General features: G+C 45.4%; 1 protein-coding gene across 1 annotated transcript in view; it reads right to left on the bottom strand.

Moving 5' to 3' along the window:
- The window catches only part of CIMAP2 (ciliary microtubule associated protein 2), a 183698-nt gene that overhangs the window by 70530 nt on the left and 97408 nt on the right, over positions 1-15760 (bottom strand). The window contains exons 3-4 of the mRNA XM_086936212.1: positions 5068-5238; positions 4114-4236 (exon numbers count right to left, since the gene is read on the bottom strand). Coding sequence (XP_086792338.1) covers positions 4114-4236; positions 5068-5238 — 294 coding nt within the window. The remainder of the gene's footprint in view (positions 1-4113; positions 4237-5067; positions 5239-15760) is intronic.

Genomic DNA, 15760 nt, shown 5'->3' with positions numbered 1-15760 from the left:
CGCGGCAGTGCTGCACTTCTGCAAAATGGGCGGGCCAACGGCAGCACTAGCGAGGTAGTGCTGCCATCAGCCAACGGCCGCACGCAAGGGGTTAAGCACAAGGTATTATTATTATTGTTAATATTATTAGTATTAATAACAACAATAATAACAATAATAATAATGTTGATAATAATAATAGTAGTAATAATAACAGTTGTTGTTCTTAAGAAGATGATTATTATTATAACCACTTTTAGTACTGTAGCCTTATAGCCCACGGTAGCGGGCTATACCAGCTATTAAAGGCCCTCTCCAGCGTTAAAGGCCTGAGCCAAAGGCGAGGGCCTTTAACAAGGGTTGGACTTTAATAGCCGGTATAGCCCAGCTACGAAGGGCTATAAGGTTATTAGAACATTCTGCCACAAGAGGGCAGAATGTTGTAACAAATAAAAGAGAGCCTTCAGGGAGAGCGAGGGGATTGAAATCCCCTCAGGCTCTCTGAAGCCTTTGTTCACAGCCAGAGCTGTGAACAAAGAAACATTGGAATGTTGGAGCTCCGGGCTTATATCAGCCATTATAAGCCCGGCGCATTCCATTGTTTTCAATGGAGCTTCCAACGTTCCAATGTTCTAATATTCCTAACAATATCATGATTATGATCATTAATATTAGTTAGCAGTGGCCGGTGCAGGTAAGTGCAGTGGGGCAGGGTGGTGGGGCGTGGCACTGCAAGGGGGATGTCGACAGTCGACAGAAGAGGGCATATAAAATAAATAAATAACCCCTTTTCCGTCAGCATCCCCCTGCAGAGCAAAGCCCCGCCCGCCACACCACGTTTACCTGCACCGGCCGCTGCTGGTATTAGCACTAATAATAATAACCATAATCATAATAGTAATACGTTATCTCTCACTCTTCCAGCTTTCTTTCCCAACAAATTGAGCATATGAGAGCAGTCATTGACATCTGAGACGGCGTCTGTGGTTTACCCCTCTACACCCATGAAGAGTGGCTTTTCTGAATCCCCAGGTCTGGTTTAGAAATGACCAGACATTAAACAAGCAGACATTTTGGACCATGAGGTACTAGTAGATAGTTCTTCTCAAATATATGAGCTCCTCACAAAATGGCTCCTTGGTAAGGTAACCTCAGCCACCGTGCAGCAGGATTTCTTCGGCCAGTGTGGTGGATAAAGTGGATCTTAAAAAATATGGCTGGTCAACAATCTGTTAACACAGGCTCAGCTGCGCACAACACTAGTGAAATTTATTGATCAGACTTCACTTTAAACATTGTACTCATATTTTTAATTCATATGTATCTTGACATTCAGTCAAATCTTTTCAAAGGCATTCTATATCCATTAATCAACACAATATTTACAAAACAATTTACCACATTATATACAATGTAGAACATTAGATTCTTTTGTGTGCATCGTAGTTCGCCCAATGCATTTCGGGACAAAAGTAGGGTCCCTTCGTCAGGGGCAATGCTGCAAAATAACATGTACAGGCGCATAAGTTCAGTTATATATATAAGACAAGGTATCATGGTTCATTACACTTCAGAAAAGCACCTCCACCTAAAGAAATAACACCCATAGTGTATCAACAGAAAAACAACCAATGGCCTTAGAAAGCAAGTAGATACTACTCACATATACACAAGTAAATAAATCGTCTCTTCTCTTCTTCTGAGCTTCCTAAGTCCAGCACAACTCTTAAAAAATGATGCATGAAAAATCAAACTGTCAACTCAGGCTATAAATAAACAGACTTAAACAACAATAAACTCTATCGATATAAACGCCATACAAATGCATACCTGCAGTTATTCCAGGATAATGCTAAGCGTGGACGCTCTCCCACTTGGACGCGCAATCTATCTTCAATACCTGTGTGCAATACAGACCCGTTTTAAAGGTTGTCCATATGCATAACCACGTTTAATTAAAACGAAATGCGTTTAACAAAATGCCAGCTCTTACCGCTTTTCCAAAAGACGTAGCTCATCAGTAATCCACCGGGTAAACTTCAAACATTCGAAGACACCAGCGTGTGTGTAGGTAACAGCGTTTCCTGGTATAACTACTCAAACGTCTCACCCTATTGGAGGATTCCACGATCAAGTCCACCAATCAACAACAAGATAACACTCCATTCTATCTACGTCACGGGTAACTATGGTGACCATCCTCGCGTCTCTACACAACTCGCCACCTAGAATACCAGCTAACAACAATCTATAACATTTGAAATATGTCAACTACCAAATGTATAACAACCAAGCTTCGGTGCCAGTATCACTTAGATCCCGCATTATACCGTTTTAAAGCTGTTCGACGTCTAACAATACTAAATCAAATTGAGCGCAACTATACGTGGGTCTCTAAACCACGTGTTTCAACAAATCAACGAAACTTTAATGAAAACAAGTGACATTGATTCGGTGCGACGCTACCTATGTGTGAGCAAATAAAAACAAGCACTGGCTGCCACAAATTTGTGCTTTTATAACAAAAGTGAACAAAGTGCACAAGAAACGAAACGAAGTGTGTAAAAAAGAGAAGTAAGGTCATGAACCAACATTACTGATGCATATGTATGTTATGATAAACAATAACAGTCAATTATTTACATTCCAAACAACAGATACAAGTGTAATCATTGGAGACACAGTAATGACATTTTTCACAGAAAACTGCTCAATTCAATCCGGTCATTCAGTCCCCCGGGGGTCAGAGTACCCAACATTTTAATCCAAAATGATTCTCTCTGTAGTAATTTTTTATTCTTGTCAATACCCTCTTTCAATGATACTATTTCAAGAATGGTGAATCTCAATTGAGCTATAGTGTGTTTTTTATCTAGCCAATGTGTTGCTAAGGGTGATGTCATTGATTTATTTCGTATTCTGCTTTTATGTTCTGAAATACGAATTTTCAGTTTACGCTCAGTTTTTCCAACATATAAGAGTCCACATGGACATTTGATGGTGTATATGACATGGTTATTATTGCAATCCCCTTCAAATTTCAATTGAATAGTTCTTCCCGAGTGGGGGTGGGTAATCATGTTCCCAACAATAACATTGTTGCAATGCACACAGTTTGTGCATTTTTTCATTCCTTTATAGTCCTTCTTTTTAGTGGTCTCGGGATGTTTAAGTAATTCTTTCAAGTTCTTGGAGCGATTGTAGGCAAACAGGGGTTTGTCTTTGAAACTGTTCTGAAAATCATTTTCCTGCTGGAGAAGCTCCCATCTTTGGGATGAAGAGGGCATATAAAATAAATAAATAACCCCTTTTCCGTCAGCATCCCCCTGCAGAGCAAAGCCCCGCCCGCCACACCACGTTTACCTGCACCGGCCGCTGCTGGTATTAGCACTAATAATAATAACCATAATCATAATAGTAATACGTTATCTCTCACTCTTCCAGCTTTCTTTCCCAACAAATTGAGCATATGAGAGCAGTCATTGACATCTGAGACGGCGTCTGTGGTTTACCCCTCTACACCCATGAAGAGTGGCTTTTCTGAATCCCCAGGTCTGGTTTAGAAATGACCAGACATTAAACAAGCAGACATTTTGGACCATGAGGTACTAGTAGATAGTTCTTCTCAAATATATGAGCTCCTCACAAAATGGCTCCTTGGTAAGGTAACCTCAGCCACCGTGCAGCAGGATTTCTTCGGCCAGTGTGGTGGATAAAGTGGATCTGCCACACTTGCTCCAGATAGGAATTCTGTCATCAAAACTAACTCAGTTGGTAAGTGTGGTCAAGAAGGTAAGTTACTGCTTTGTCCCGCCTCTCCTTTCTGTTCTTTTGTCCTTGTCTTTAATGGCTGCTAAATTGGATTCTGTCTCAAGTTCTTTACTTACAAAAGACTACAGGATTTAATGAGCTGACTGGACTGCGGTATTACACAACATTTAAATTACCAGTTGGATTTACTGTTTACATAATCAGTATTTATAGTTTTATGAAAAATAATCACCTGGCTAATCTTCAATCAGTAATTGGCCACAGGGCATAATTTACATGTGACACCATTGACTAATTTGATATTGCTTAGCGTTTGGCGGTGTTGTTAAGAACGGACTCATAAATCTTGAAGAAGACACCCACCTGTGCAGACTCTTTAAAGCGTTGTTCTCTGGTCTCGCAGGCACCCCTGCTGCTTCCTGGCTTCATCAGTCCCAGCTCCAAAAAGTCCTTTATGTTATATCGACCTGGGCCCATATTTTCTTTCTAAAAAAAGAAATGAATATTATAATGACATGCCATGCTCAGTGCTTAATTTATAAAAGAAAGAGGGTTGGTGCCCAAAGCTCTGCTTAGAAGCCCGCAGCTGGTTCAATTAGTGGAGAAGTGTGGCTCACTGGTTAGAGGAGGCAGACCTGGAAGCAGAGGTCAGCCAGGGACCAGGGTTCAATTCCTGGCTCGACGGGGTCTTGAGTCCTAAAATGTCCATGGACTCAACAATTCTCGCTCCGGTGCCTACTCGATTCATGGGTTCACACTCTGTGACTCTGGGCAATAGCTTGCTTAATCTCCACAACGGCCCCTTGCGGCGGGATGCCTGGCTTTCACCTTGCGGATACCCTGCCGGGGTTATCTCACAGGGGAATACCAGGACGGGTACCCTAAGCAAGCGCTTAGAGACCGCTTGCTGATTTGCGCTATATAAATTCCTGTACATTTACAATTAAATACCAAGCCTGGTATTAATGAATTCATCCCAAACAACTTTAATCCACTACCAGACCCTTCACACTTCCTGCCTCTTTATCTCACTCTTGCAGGTGCTCGATTTCTCCCATTGTGGCTTTATTTTTACTCCTTTCTCTTCCTTCTTTCCCCTCTGTGTGAATTTCCCTCTCTTTCTCTCAGGAAATGTCCGATGAGGAAAAATAAGTGCGAACCCCAAAAAATAAGTGCTGATGGTAATTAACCACTGGATGTGCTATTGTAAAAGAATCATGCCATTATTTTAATAAGCAATACCAATACCTAATTATTATTACAAAACACTTTCCTCTGGAAAATGAAAAAACATACAAAAACATACAAAAATCTTACTAAAAATCGTTGTTTCATCCACATCTCCCTGTAGAGGAGGTGTGGCATTTCTGTCAATTTTTCTGTTTCCTCTGCTCTTTTCCAGCCAGGACCTGATGCTTTCTTCTTAAGATTGCAGGGTATAAAATCGCCCTGAGTGACGTTGTATGTCCCTGGACCCAATCGTCGTTCCTAAAACAGAAGAGGAAAACAAAAAATGATTTTTTAATTGAAATTTTTTATCAATACAGTCGCATTTCTTATTGTTTACTTTGTTGACATGCTATGATCTCTAAAGAAGCAAAGAAATACATCATAGTGTTTGCATTTCACTGCTCATTATGACAATGCATAGTAAATAAATAGTTACAATAAAAGTTTCAGGGGCGTAGCTCCAGGGGTAGGAGGGTGTTTGGGGTGTTACACCCTGCCTAATAAATGTATTGTGTAGTAAATAGTTGGGTACAAGTGCTTTAAGTCAGGTATGGTGAGGTGTTTGTCGGATTTCACTTGGAATTTCTATATACACATGCAGACAAACACACACAGTCTTGTCTCTGTTTTAAAGATCTTAAAAACGGTTACTTGATCAAATACTGACTTATAAGTAGCCCTCACAATCCACACTCCTCTCCCTTCCTTCTGCTCCTTACGGCCCCCTTTCTGCTTTGCTTCTTGTATAATGTATATTAATCTGTGTGTTTGGAAAATCTAAACCTCACCGCCCCAACACCCGCTAACCCCACCGCCCCCAGGCTTACTGAGCAAGCTACACCCCTGAAAACATTGGTAAATGGGCACCTGCTTGAGACCTTTCCAGTGTGAGAATCAACATATCTCTGGAAAAAAGCTGAAACCAGAGGAGTAAGGGAGACTTTTTTCTGGACAATTGCTATCAGACAAGAGGTCTATGACCCAGCAGTGCTTCTGTTCAAAAAGGTATTCCTGTTTGCAGAATAAACACTTAGGGCCTGATTTACAGGTCTGAGTAACGCTTAGAGATGTCCGCCACCCTAGAGGACATCTCTTAACATTGGCACAAACCGCTAACAGCAGTTCCTGTCAATGTATTAAAGTTTGACAGACTGTTGCATATGACAGTACCATCCATTTAACATGGTTTTATATTTTTAATAACAAAATCCTTAAGTGGGATTTTGTTTTTGAAAATACAATCACTATTGACCCCCACAACATGGGAGTTGACTGCTATAAAGTGGAGCTCTTTTCGCACTGCCCCTTACCGCCAGAATTTATCCAGTGGTGACAGACAAACAGAACTACGGCCAGATGTAGGTAATCCCAATTTACCTATTCTTAAATACAGAATTTTACTGATTCGGTATTTAAGAATAGGTAAATGTGATGTAGATACAGTCTGGTCCTCGCCAAAGTAGTCACACGTATAGTTAAGAACTACTATATGACGCACGTATGCGTAAACAGGCTTTTGATTCCTTAAGGTGGGACTATATGTTTGCCACCCTGTCGAAATTCGGGATACCGCCCGAATTCCTCGCTTGGGTCAGATTGCTATACACCATCCCCACGGCCAGGGCACACCTCCAATCAAATCTCAGATCCCATGGCCATTGCCAGAGGCACCAGGCAGGGCTGCCCGCTCTCCCCTCTCCTCTTCGTCCTTGCCCTCGAGCCCTTGCTCTGTAGACTTAGGCTAATGGCCCCCCATTATGGCATACAACGGCATGATACGGACCACATTGTATCTGCATACGCGGATGATATCATATTATATCTCCGCGACCTGAGGGGTGATCTGAGCCCAGTTTCCCAGGTTTTTGAGGATTTTAGAGAAATCTCTGGCCTCACCATCAGCGAGTCTAAGTCCTACGGGTTCACCTTTGCAGCTGTAGGCGAGTCGGCCCCCCTGCCTTTTGCCCCTCATGAATTCCAGATGGCGGACACCACCTTCCGATACCTTGGAATACAGATATACCGAGAGGCGAGCATGATGATAGACGGCAACCTGGGGAGGGCCATTAGAACGCTGAAGTCACAAATTCAGTTTTGGCTAACGTTGCCGCTCTCCATACCCGGCAGAGTGGCAATATCCAAGATGGTGATGCTCCCCCGTCTTATCTACTACTTCACCAATTTGCCGTTCCAGATCCCAGCGGCGACATTTAAGACCCTCGGCTCCCTACTCACCGAACTTGTGTGGGGACATGGCCGCAGGTGCATAGGTCTGGCCAAGTTGCAGCTCCCCTCCAACTCCGGAGGCATGGGCTTACCGGACTTCAGGGCTTATAATTATGCATGTCAGCTACAATGGCTAGCTTACTGGGTGGCAGGCCGCAATCTTCATGAGATTAATATATCAAAGGACGACCATGCCAAGGGGAGAGTGCACGTCTTGCTCCTACCTGGCTCGGATCTACCTAGAAAAGCCCCGCCACTTCTCAAGCTGGCGATCACAAACTGGCGGAGGGCATTGAAATACACGTCCCCCGGGACACCTTATGCCCCCACGATTCCACTCTTGGGCATACCACTAGGCTCGGGCACACTCACGGCGACCCTACTAGAGCCCTGGCATGACGCAGGTGTGACACACGTGGGTGACCTGTTTGCGGAGGGACACTTATTGTCTTTCGAAGACTACAGAACCACGCAGGGCATCCCCAGCGGCTCCTTTCTCCTACATGCCGGACTCAGACACTATATCTCACGCAAATGGTTGCCTGACGGGCGGGAACCTGTTACGAACCCTCTCGTCACAATGCTCTACCTCATGGGAACGGGCGGCCATCTGACCAAGTGGCTCACGACTAGCATTAAATCGGGGAGGGCACTTACACTGTCACCACTACGGGCGACATGGGAAGTAGATATTGGAAGGCCACTGCGAGACAAGGAGTGGGAGCGCATACTTCAGTTCCCCAGGAAGGTAGCTAGAAACCCCAAATACAAGTTCATCCAACTGATGTTGCTACATAGAGCCTACCTGACACCGCACCGCCTACATGTGATGTTCCCTGCATCCACGAGCAACTGCCCCCGGTGCGATGCAGACGACGCATCACTGGTACATATGCTGTGGCAATGCCCCAAATTAGGGTATTTCTGGAACACTGTCCATGACTCACTCGAGAAGGCTGGTACACTGCCCCGATCACCTACACTGGAACATACACTTCTAGGCCTGGGGCCATCGACCCGCAACAGAACCGTGGCGGCGCGCTTCTCAGACCTGGCCCTGTTGCTGGCGAAGCGTGCCATCACGATGCGATGGAAATCATCTAAACCGCCCAACCCTGACCTGTGGCGGGCGGAAGTAGTGAGCTGGGGTAGGGCTGAGGGCGAGGCACTACAAAGGGAGGAGAGTAGGGGCCTCCGCAAAACACCAATCTCACTGGAATGGTTTGACACTTTGGGGGTCTTTGAGGCTGGCAATGATGAAGATGAAGAGGATATTAGTGAATAGCCACTCGGGGTGCTGCTATGCCCCGACGCACTCTCCCATACATTGCCACGGCCACTGCCTATGGTGCACTGCGATGGGGTACGGGTAGCCCCGACCCATCGATCACATTGCCCACCCTACCTGTGTGTTAACCTTCACTATGTATCAATGCATTGAGTGTGACCCACGTATCGATATTTCAATCATATGCCTGCTTAGAGAGTGACGGGTGGGATTTCAGAGGGGTGGAGGGTGGGATCGGATGTGAACGGGGTTTGTTAGTTTGTTCTGGTTCATCGACAAAATGAAAAAATCGAATACACTATGTTTCTATATATGCTCTGAGCGAACGCATACATGTAACACCGAGATTAACGCTGAACTGGTATATACGAAATTGTATGCTGTTACTGCTCTCAAACTATGCTAATAAACAGATTTTAAAAAAAAAATGACGCACGTATGCGTGCTAGATACACGCTAGTAACAGAGAGGCAGTCACGTGACTTAGCGTAGTGGCTGATGGCGTTTAGCATCCAGATATAAGGAGGAGGCCCAGCAGGAGTTACCATCCCTATCCAGAGGAACATTGACAATGAAGGAGATCAGACGTCCATGAGATAGGTGAGCAATATACTGACATTGGTTTGGTGCGAGCATGACTTGTAGTATAGGACATTGAGGTGTGATGCGAGTATTACTTCCACGATAAGAGCAGAAGCTAAACAGCTAGGTTGGTTAGGGATTGGGGTAATTTTACCTTTTTTTGAAAAATAATCCCTTTTCGGTCATTATAACTTGCGCAATATGTGACAGTCAAGATAGCAGTTATTGTTGAACACATTATTTTAAATTGCGTTAAGAACGTATTTGAACTGTGTATGTTCATGCTCCAATGAGCGTGAGCTTGGTCATTTTGTTCAGAGGTTTAGAAGGTGAGGTGCATTGAAGCACGTCTGTATACAAGACAATCACGTAGAGAAGAGTAACATCAGGAGTGAGTAAATGGGCACTCACTGTATGTCTTGTCAAATTAGATAGTCTTAGTGTAACAGACATGTTAATTTCTGAAGCATATGACAGTTGGGGTTTGTAGGAGAGTAGGATCTGCTTCCTATGGTTACCCCCACTTTTTGCTGTGTTTCACTGGTTTATCGACTTTAGTCTGGCTGTGGCCTTGCTAATCAGTACTACAGCTTAGCTGTTCTCTCTCTCTAAATTGGTTACCTGTACATTAGGTACACTCCAGATTGGTTACTGGGTTACCCTTGTGAGTCCCTAGTATATGGTACCTTAGGTATCAAGAGCATAGGTACTCCAGAGGCCTACCAGGGGCTGAAGCATGTATTGTGCCACCCCTGGGAAGCCTTCCAAAATGGCACCACAGGTCTGCACTTGCAGCCTAGGTAAGGTGGTGTAAGCACCCCTTACCTAGATATAGTATACCTATATCTACCATTTAATACAGACAAATATGAACCTATAAGTCACTCCTATGGCAGGCCATGACAATCCTGAAGGCAGAGTGCTTAGTTTTGTGTGAGAGGGTGCCCTGGCATGAGCTGAAACATTTTTCCACTCCCTGTAGCTAAAATGCACCAACAGTTATACTAAGAAATCGACTGGTACTGCAGCTTTCGGAATCCCTTCCTTATAGCTGTTCTGTGATATGCCCATACCATATACTCCTAAGTGCATTATAATCCTCGCGGTTAATGCTAACCCCCCCCCCCCCCCGCGGTTAATGCTAACCCCCCCCCGCCCGCCAGTTCTGGCGGCGGGGGTAGAATTCCACCCTTCTAGAGGGAGAAGACATGTACACACTTACATACCCAGTAAATGTTTAAAGGAGCCTCAGCGACACAAAATGGTTGCTGCTGCCACAGACACAAGTCTTACCTCCTGCTGCCGGACGATACTCCGGCAGGGGATGCCTGGACAATAGGTTTCCTGTCCAGGGAGGTGCCAGCACCTCCCCAGACAGGCTTTAGGGTATTGGGTTGTATTCAGTGAATGCTTTTCAGACAGTGCCTGGGGCACACAAGGTGTCTGCATGCATTTCCCAGTTCAAACCAGTTGATGGGGCACTCATCCCCAGCACTGGTGCGAAACTGGACAAAGGGGAAGGGGTGTACCACCCCCTCCCCAGGTCCTCCCATAGGTGGGACCCTAGAGTTAGTCCAACCCCTAAACTTGGTATAAGTATAGTAACCCAGTCTCTAGGACTTTAGATTGCCCTGGACGAAATTCTGATACAGAAATCTTGGACCTTCGACATTCAATATCGACTGGAAGACGGAAGAAATCTCCCTTGGGGTCAAGGAGTGACTCTCCTGTTCAAACAGGCACCAAGGAAGCATCTTGCTGGTCTGCATCTTTGAGGCTCCCGCCGAATCCCGAAGAATCTCGGTTGCTGTTGCCAAGGCTTGTTGGGTCCAATCCAGATACCGACGATGCAGCACTAGACATCCGACGTGGGACAGCTCGAATCCAGCTCCTGGTTGTCGTCGATGCCTCTTGGACCTCGTGGCTGAAGAGACAAGCTTCACCTACATCACCTTAAAGCACCCGACATTGGCTGGCATCTTCTTGTCACCATCCTGGTCACTGGCTAGTGATCCAGACTCTGTCCCCTCTACTTTCAGGTTCTTCAGATCTCTGATCCAGCCTTGGATCCATCCAGTCACTTTTCTCCTGGTCGCCTGCAGCACTTCTTTGCAGCTCTCCATTGGAATTGACGACAAAACCCAACACGAAATGACACCTATGCACCCGACCAGGCGCGCAACACCCATTGAACTCACCGGGCTTCAGCCCCCCCCCCCGTCGTGTGTGGCAGCCCGGGATGAGACAGATCCCGGGCACACACAGAGCCACACCTGAATGTTTCACAGGGCTTTAAAAGACCATTTGAATGTTAATTAGGCCTTGCTGTTGTTTCACCCCTTGTTGGAGGCCCTGCAGCTCCACTCTGCCTACTGATCAAAGGTTCAGCCCCTCCCGAAATTTTTTCTTAGTCTCCCGAAATTTGGCTCTAGTTGCGCCTCTGCACCCGGCTTCCCTGGGTGAGGTAACATGAGTACTTCGGTGCTCCCATGGGTCTTGACTCTCGAAGTGTCCAGTACTGAAAGGGTTTTACCGTAGTCCACTCCTAAGTGTCCTTAAACTTTAACTTTCACCAGAGAAGTCGATGGTGATTCACGGCTGTGTTTGGACACTGCACGCGTCCCCCGTGGGTCTCCTGCGTCCCTACCTTGGGTGGTTCCTGGTTGCCCCAGCGGTTCTACAGACCCTAGGCCTAACTTCTATCCCTCACGTGGTTCTTATACCACTTTCTTAGTATATGGCTTGTGAGGCCCCTAGGGCAAAATGTATACTGTGCTAATTTACTGTGTGCTATTTAAGTTCTTGTATTGTACTTTTGCCTCTAGCCTCATAAAGAGACCAGAGGGGTGTGTTTTAGAATAAATACATATATTTTATATATATACCTGGTGGGGTGCTCTTTCATTTGATCATTCAAGAGATTATAGAATGGTAAAACAAGCTGCTTTACATTCCTTCAAGTCTTAGCCTGATGGCTGCTCTCCACAGCTACCACTAGGATAGCTTTCTATAAAGGTTGTCTTAAACCTACTATCAATAAGGGTCGTTTGGGCTGGTGCAAGGTGCCCACTAGAATAGTGGACATCATATGTCAGGCCAACTTCTCACAGGGTTGTCCTCTTGTTTATTAAACACAAGTCAAGGTAGACACCTCCATTCAGCAATCGAGAATCACTTTGTGACAACATGAAATTAATAATGAGGTTGCAGCAATTGAAACTTTATATAAGCATAACAGAGAGATTGAGAGATAACGCTGGTAAATTGCACAAGTCTATGTTCCTCATAAAGTCCTTACACCCCATATAGTTTACTCTAATTTGCTAATTAGAGCGCCCCTGCTACTGAGGCCTAATGAAACATTCTGTGTTTAGGTACTCTTGGGAACAAACCTTTGGGAAACCAGGCATAGATCATTTGCCCTGTTAAAGCTGCTTTTTGTTCCATTTACGATATGAGAAGTATCTAATGAGGAATAGAACTATGGTAAATATACTCATATAAACAGCTTCTTGTAGCCCACCTTTGCTCATACCATGATTTTAACATCAATAAGCGAATAAAATAGGCCTTGTTTTATTACATTTATAGGGAAGAAAAGGTTTTGAACACTAAGCGACGGTTGCCTCACAAAAGATATATCAGCCTTGCTGGTACAGATTTGGTTGGAGCGCTTGCTCAAGTTTTCCACTAGGTAGGGGAGTCTTCTATATCTGATTAATAAGTACTGGAGTAGCATTAGTAAAAGTTATAGGCTCTACTAAGTCATTGTTTAAAGGAATTCATTGGGGTAATTGTTCTAGCTAATTAAGTGGTAATACTTTGAGAATAGAAAACCATACCCAGTTTTCAGATATAAAGCTGTAGTCTCTGAACCGTATCTGAAAAACAATATAACACAGCTCAGAGTCATGGGGGAAGTAGATAGTATATATACTGGCTAAACTACACATATGCTAATGTAAACACTGTGTGGTACCAGAGCATAGTAGTTTCTTTCTTTCTTTCTTCCTCCAACAAATTTTTCATTTAAAGTTTGTAAAAGAGGAGAACCTACCCTTCTGGAATGGTGGAGCCCGCGCCCTTCTGACTGTTCATTTCCGGCTTCTCCACAGAATCACAAGTGGGAGCACAGAAACGAGACTGCAAGCGAGTACGAGGAGAGCGGCCCCTTTAAGTGGGCGTCAACATCCGCGGAGGAAGCCCCGGCTCTACACGACGTCACGGAGACCGCATTGGAGAAAAAGGAGGAAATCCTGTATGCAGGGGGTGGAAACACCACGGAGGAGAAGGCGGGAGCTGGAGAGACGAAGAGTGGAAGCAAAGTCGAAGACGGAGACAGAGGGAACCGAGCTGAAGATCTTGGAGGAGCAGACGGAGGAACCGAGTTCCGAGGCGAGCCAGGAGGCCAACGACCCTGCGGACCGCCGTGCCACACTCCCGAGGGAGGAGTGTGGCTGTCACAGGTACGGCAGCGTTGGGCAGCCTGGGTGGGAAAACGTAACGCTAGTGAATAGAGTGTAAATATCCCTGTTTACTCGTACCATTAAACCATTCCATTCCTACCCTTCCAATTCCCTTCTCCCTCCCCCTATTTCCCTTCTCACTCCCACCCCTCTTACACGGAGCACTGAAACTGATAGATTGAGTCACCGGGTGTACACCTCGCACTCCCTGGGTCCCTTGGTGCAACCCTAATAGAGGACTGTGACCTAACGGCCTTCCGTCTTGTTGGTCTTTCTTTTGCATGTGGCGAGCCCATCGGTACCTGGAGTGAAGATCCCTATTTCTGAGTGAAGAAAACCGGTAGAAGACCAGCGCCACGGACCACAGTACCTTTGCCCGGGAGAGACTGACATTTAGGACCAGAAAGACGTTCGTTACAAAACCGTTAAGAACCTTAATAATAAAACCCTTGTTAAACCCTACATCTGGAGTCACGGTCGTCCCTTCACCCACGTCCACAAAGTCATATTTTCTCCCTTCTTTAATCAACATTTCTCTCTCTTTATAAACACAATGACCTCATTTCTTGTTCTTCCTCACTAAGGTGATGGTTTCTATAAAACAGTACTTTTATAATTTTAGTAAAAAACGAGCATTTGTTTGTATTTTTTAAGAATATCTCTAGAGGTGTAATGTAAAAAAATATTAGGGGTTAAAACAGAAATATGAGTTAAAGTAATGTGGAATTAAAATGAAAAAATGATTAATAAACTAATATGTGTTAATTTCTTGTCTTTTCATCACTCTTTGTTCATGTAGATCCCCTGATTTTTCCTACCCGTCACAAATCGGTATATACAAAAAAGGTTTTATGGTCCTGAAGAAGATGGAGTTTAGTGAGATTGTCCATTGAAACATACGTCGACCGGAGTGTGTGATACCCCAGACCCCAGCACAGCTCAAGAGGGTGGATGTTGCCACCCCTAAACTTTTATCATCTGTGCATGTAGTGTTGGTCCGGGAGTTAGTATGATAGTAATAGTATGGTGTATGGCTATAGAGTTTCTGAAAGGAAAAAGTGAGTGTAGGGGACTGTATTTGTTTGATACGTGCCTTATTATTCTGAATAACACTCATTTGAAAAGTCAATAAGAAAATGTATTGTGACTAGTGTATAAAATAAAATGTTTTGCTTAAGTCAATTGTAAATTGTGGAAATGTGTTTTTGACAACATTTATATAAAAATACAGAGTTTATAAAATAATATATATATATATTTTTTTGAAATAAATAATCAGAAGTTGATGTGTGGAGACAAGTTTTTGAATTTGCCCCAGGTTTTTGAGCTTTAGAAACCAGTGGTAAAGCAATAGAGGTCTTGTGGGAGCTTGCTTTTGCAACAATATATATAATAATGTTCCCCCTTCTCCCAGACCTATTCAGTAGGGGGTTGCCTTTCCTATATTAAATGCCAGGAGGCAGCATCAGAGACCTCAGGAGGAGTGCGGGGACAGGCGAGTAACCAGCGGGGCTGCGAGCTTAGGCAGGGGACTCCAGTGTCCAGGTGCCCCTGCGCGCCCAATCACCATCACCTGGGCTGCTCTCCCCGCTGGCCACGCCCCCCCGCCAACGGAGGTAAATGCTGATCTCACCTTGTGCCTGTGGGACCCTTTGTTAACGGATTGCCAGCGCCAGGACGCCAGAGGAGCACGGCGGACTCACTGTGTAGCTGACCCTTTGTAGCTGACCCTTTGTGGATTGCAACCGTCTCCACGACTCGCCGGACCCGCTTCGCGGGTCCCGCAGCGCGTCGCCTGCCAGGAGGCAGCATCAGAGACCTCAGGAGGAGTGCGGGGACAGGCGAGTAACCAGCGGGGCTGCGAGCTTAGGCAGGGGACTCCAGTGTCCAGGAGCCCCTGCGCGCCCAATCACCATCACCTGGGCTGCTCTCCCCGCTGGCCACGCCCCCCGCCAACGGAGGTAAAAGCTGATCTCACCTTGTGCCTGTGGGACCCTTTGTTAACGGATTGCCAGCGCCAGGACGCCAGAGGAGCACGGCGGACTCACTGTGTAGCTGACCCTTTGTAGCTGACCCTTTGTGGATTGCAACCGTCTCCACGACTCGCCGGACCCGCTTCGCGGGTCCTGCAGCGCGTCGCCTGCCAGGAGGCAGCATCAGAGACCTCAGGAGGAGTGCGGGGACAGGCGAGTAACCAGCGGGGCTGCGAGCTTAGGCA

Source organism: Lissotriton vulgaris, chromosome 1_1, assembly GCF_964263255.1.
Source record: "Lissotriton vulgaris chromosome 1_1, aLisVul1.2, whole genome shotgun sequence".
NCBI lineage: Eukaryota > Metazoa > Chordata > Amphibia > Caudata > Salamandridae > Lissotriton > Lissotriton vulgaris.
This window is presented reverse-complemented; position numbering and strand designations above follow the sequence as displayed.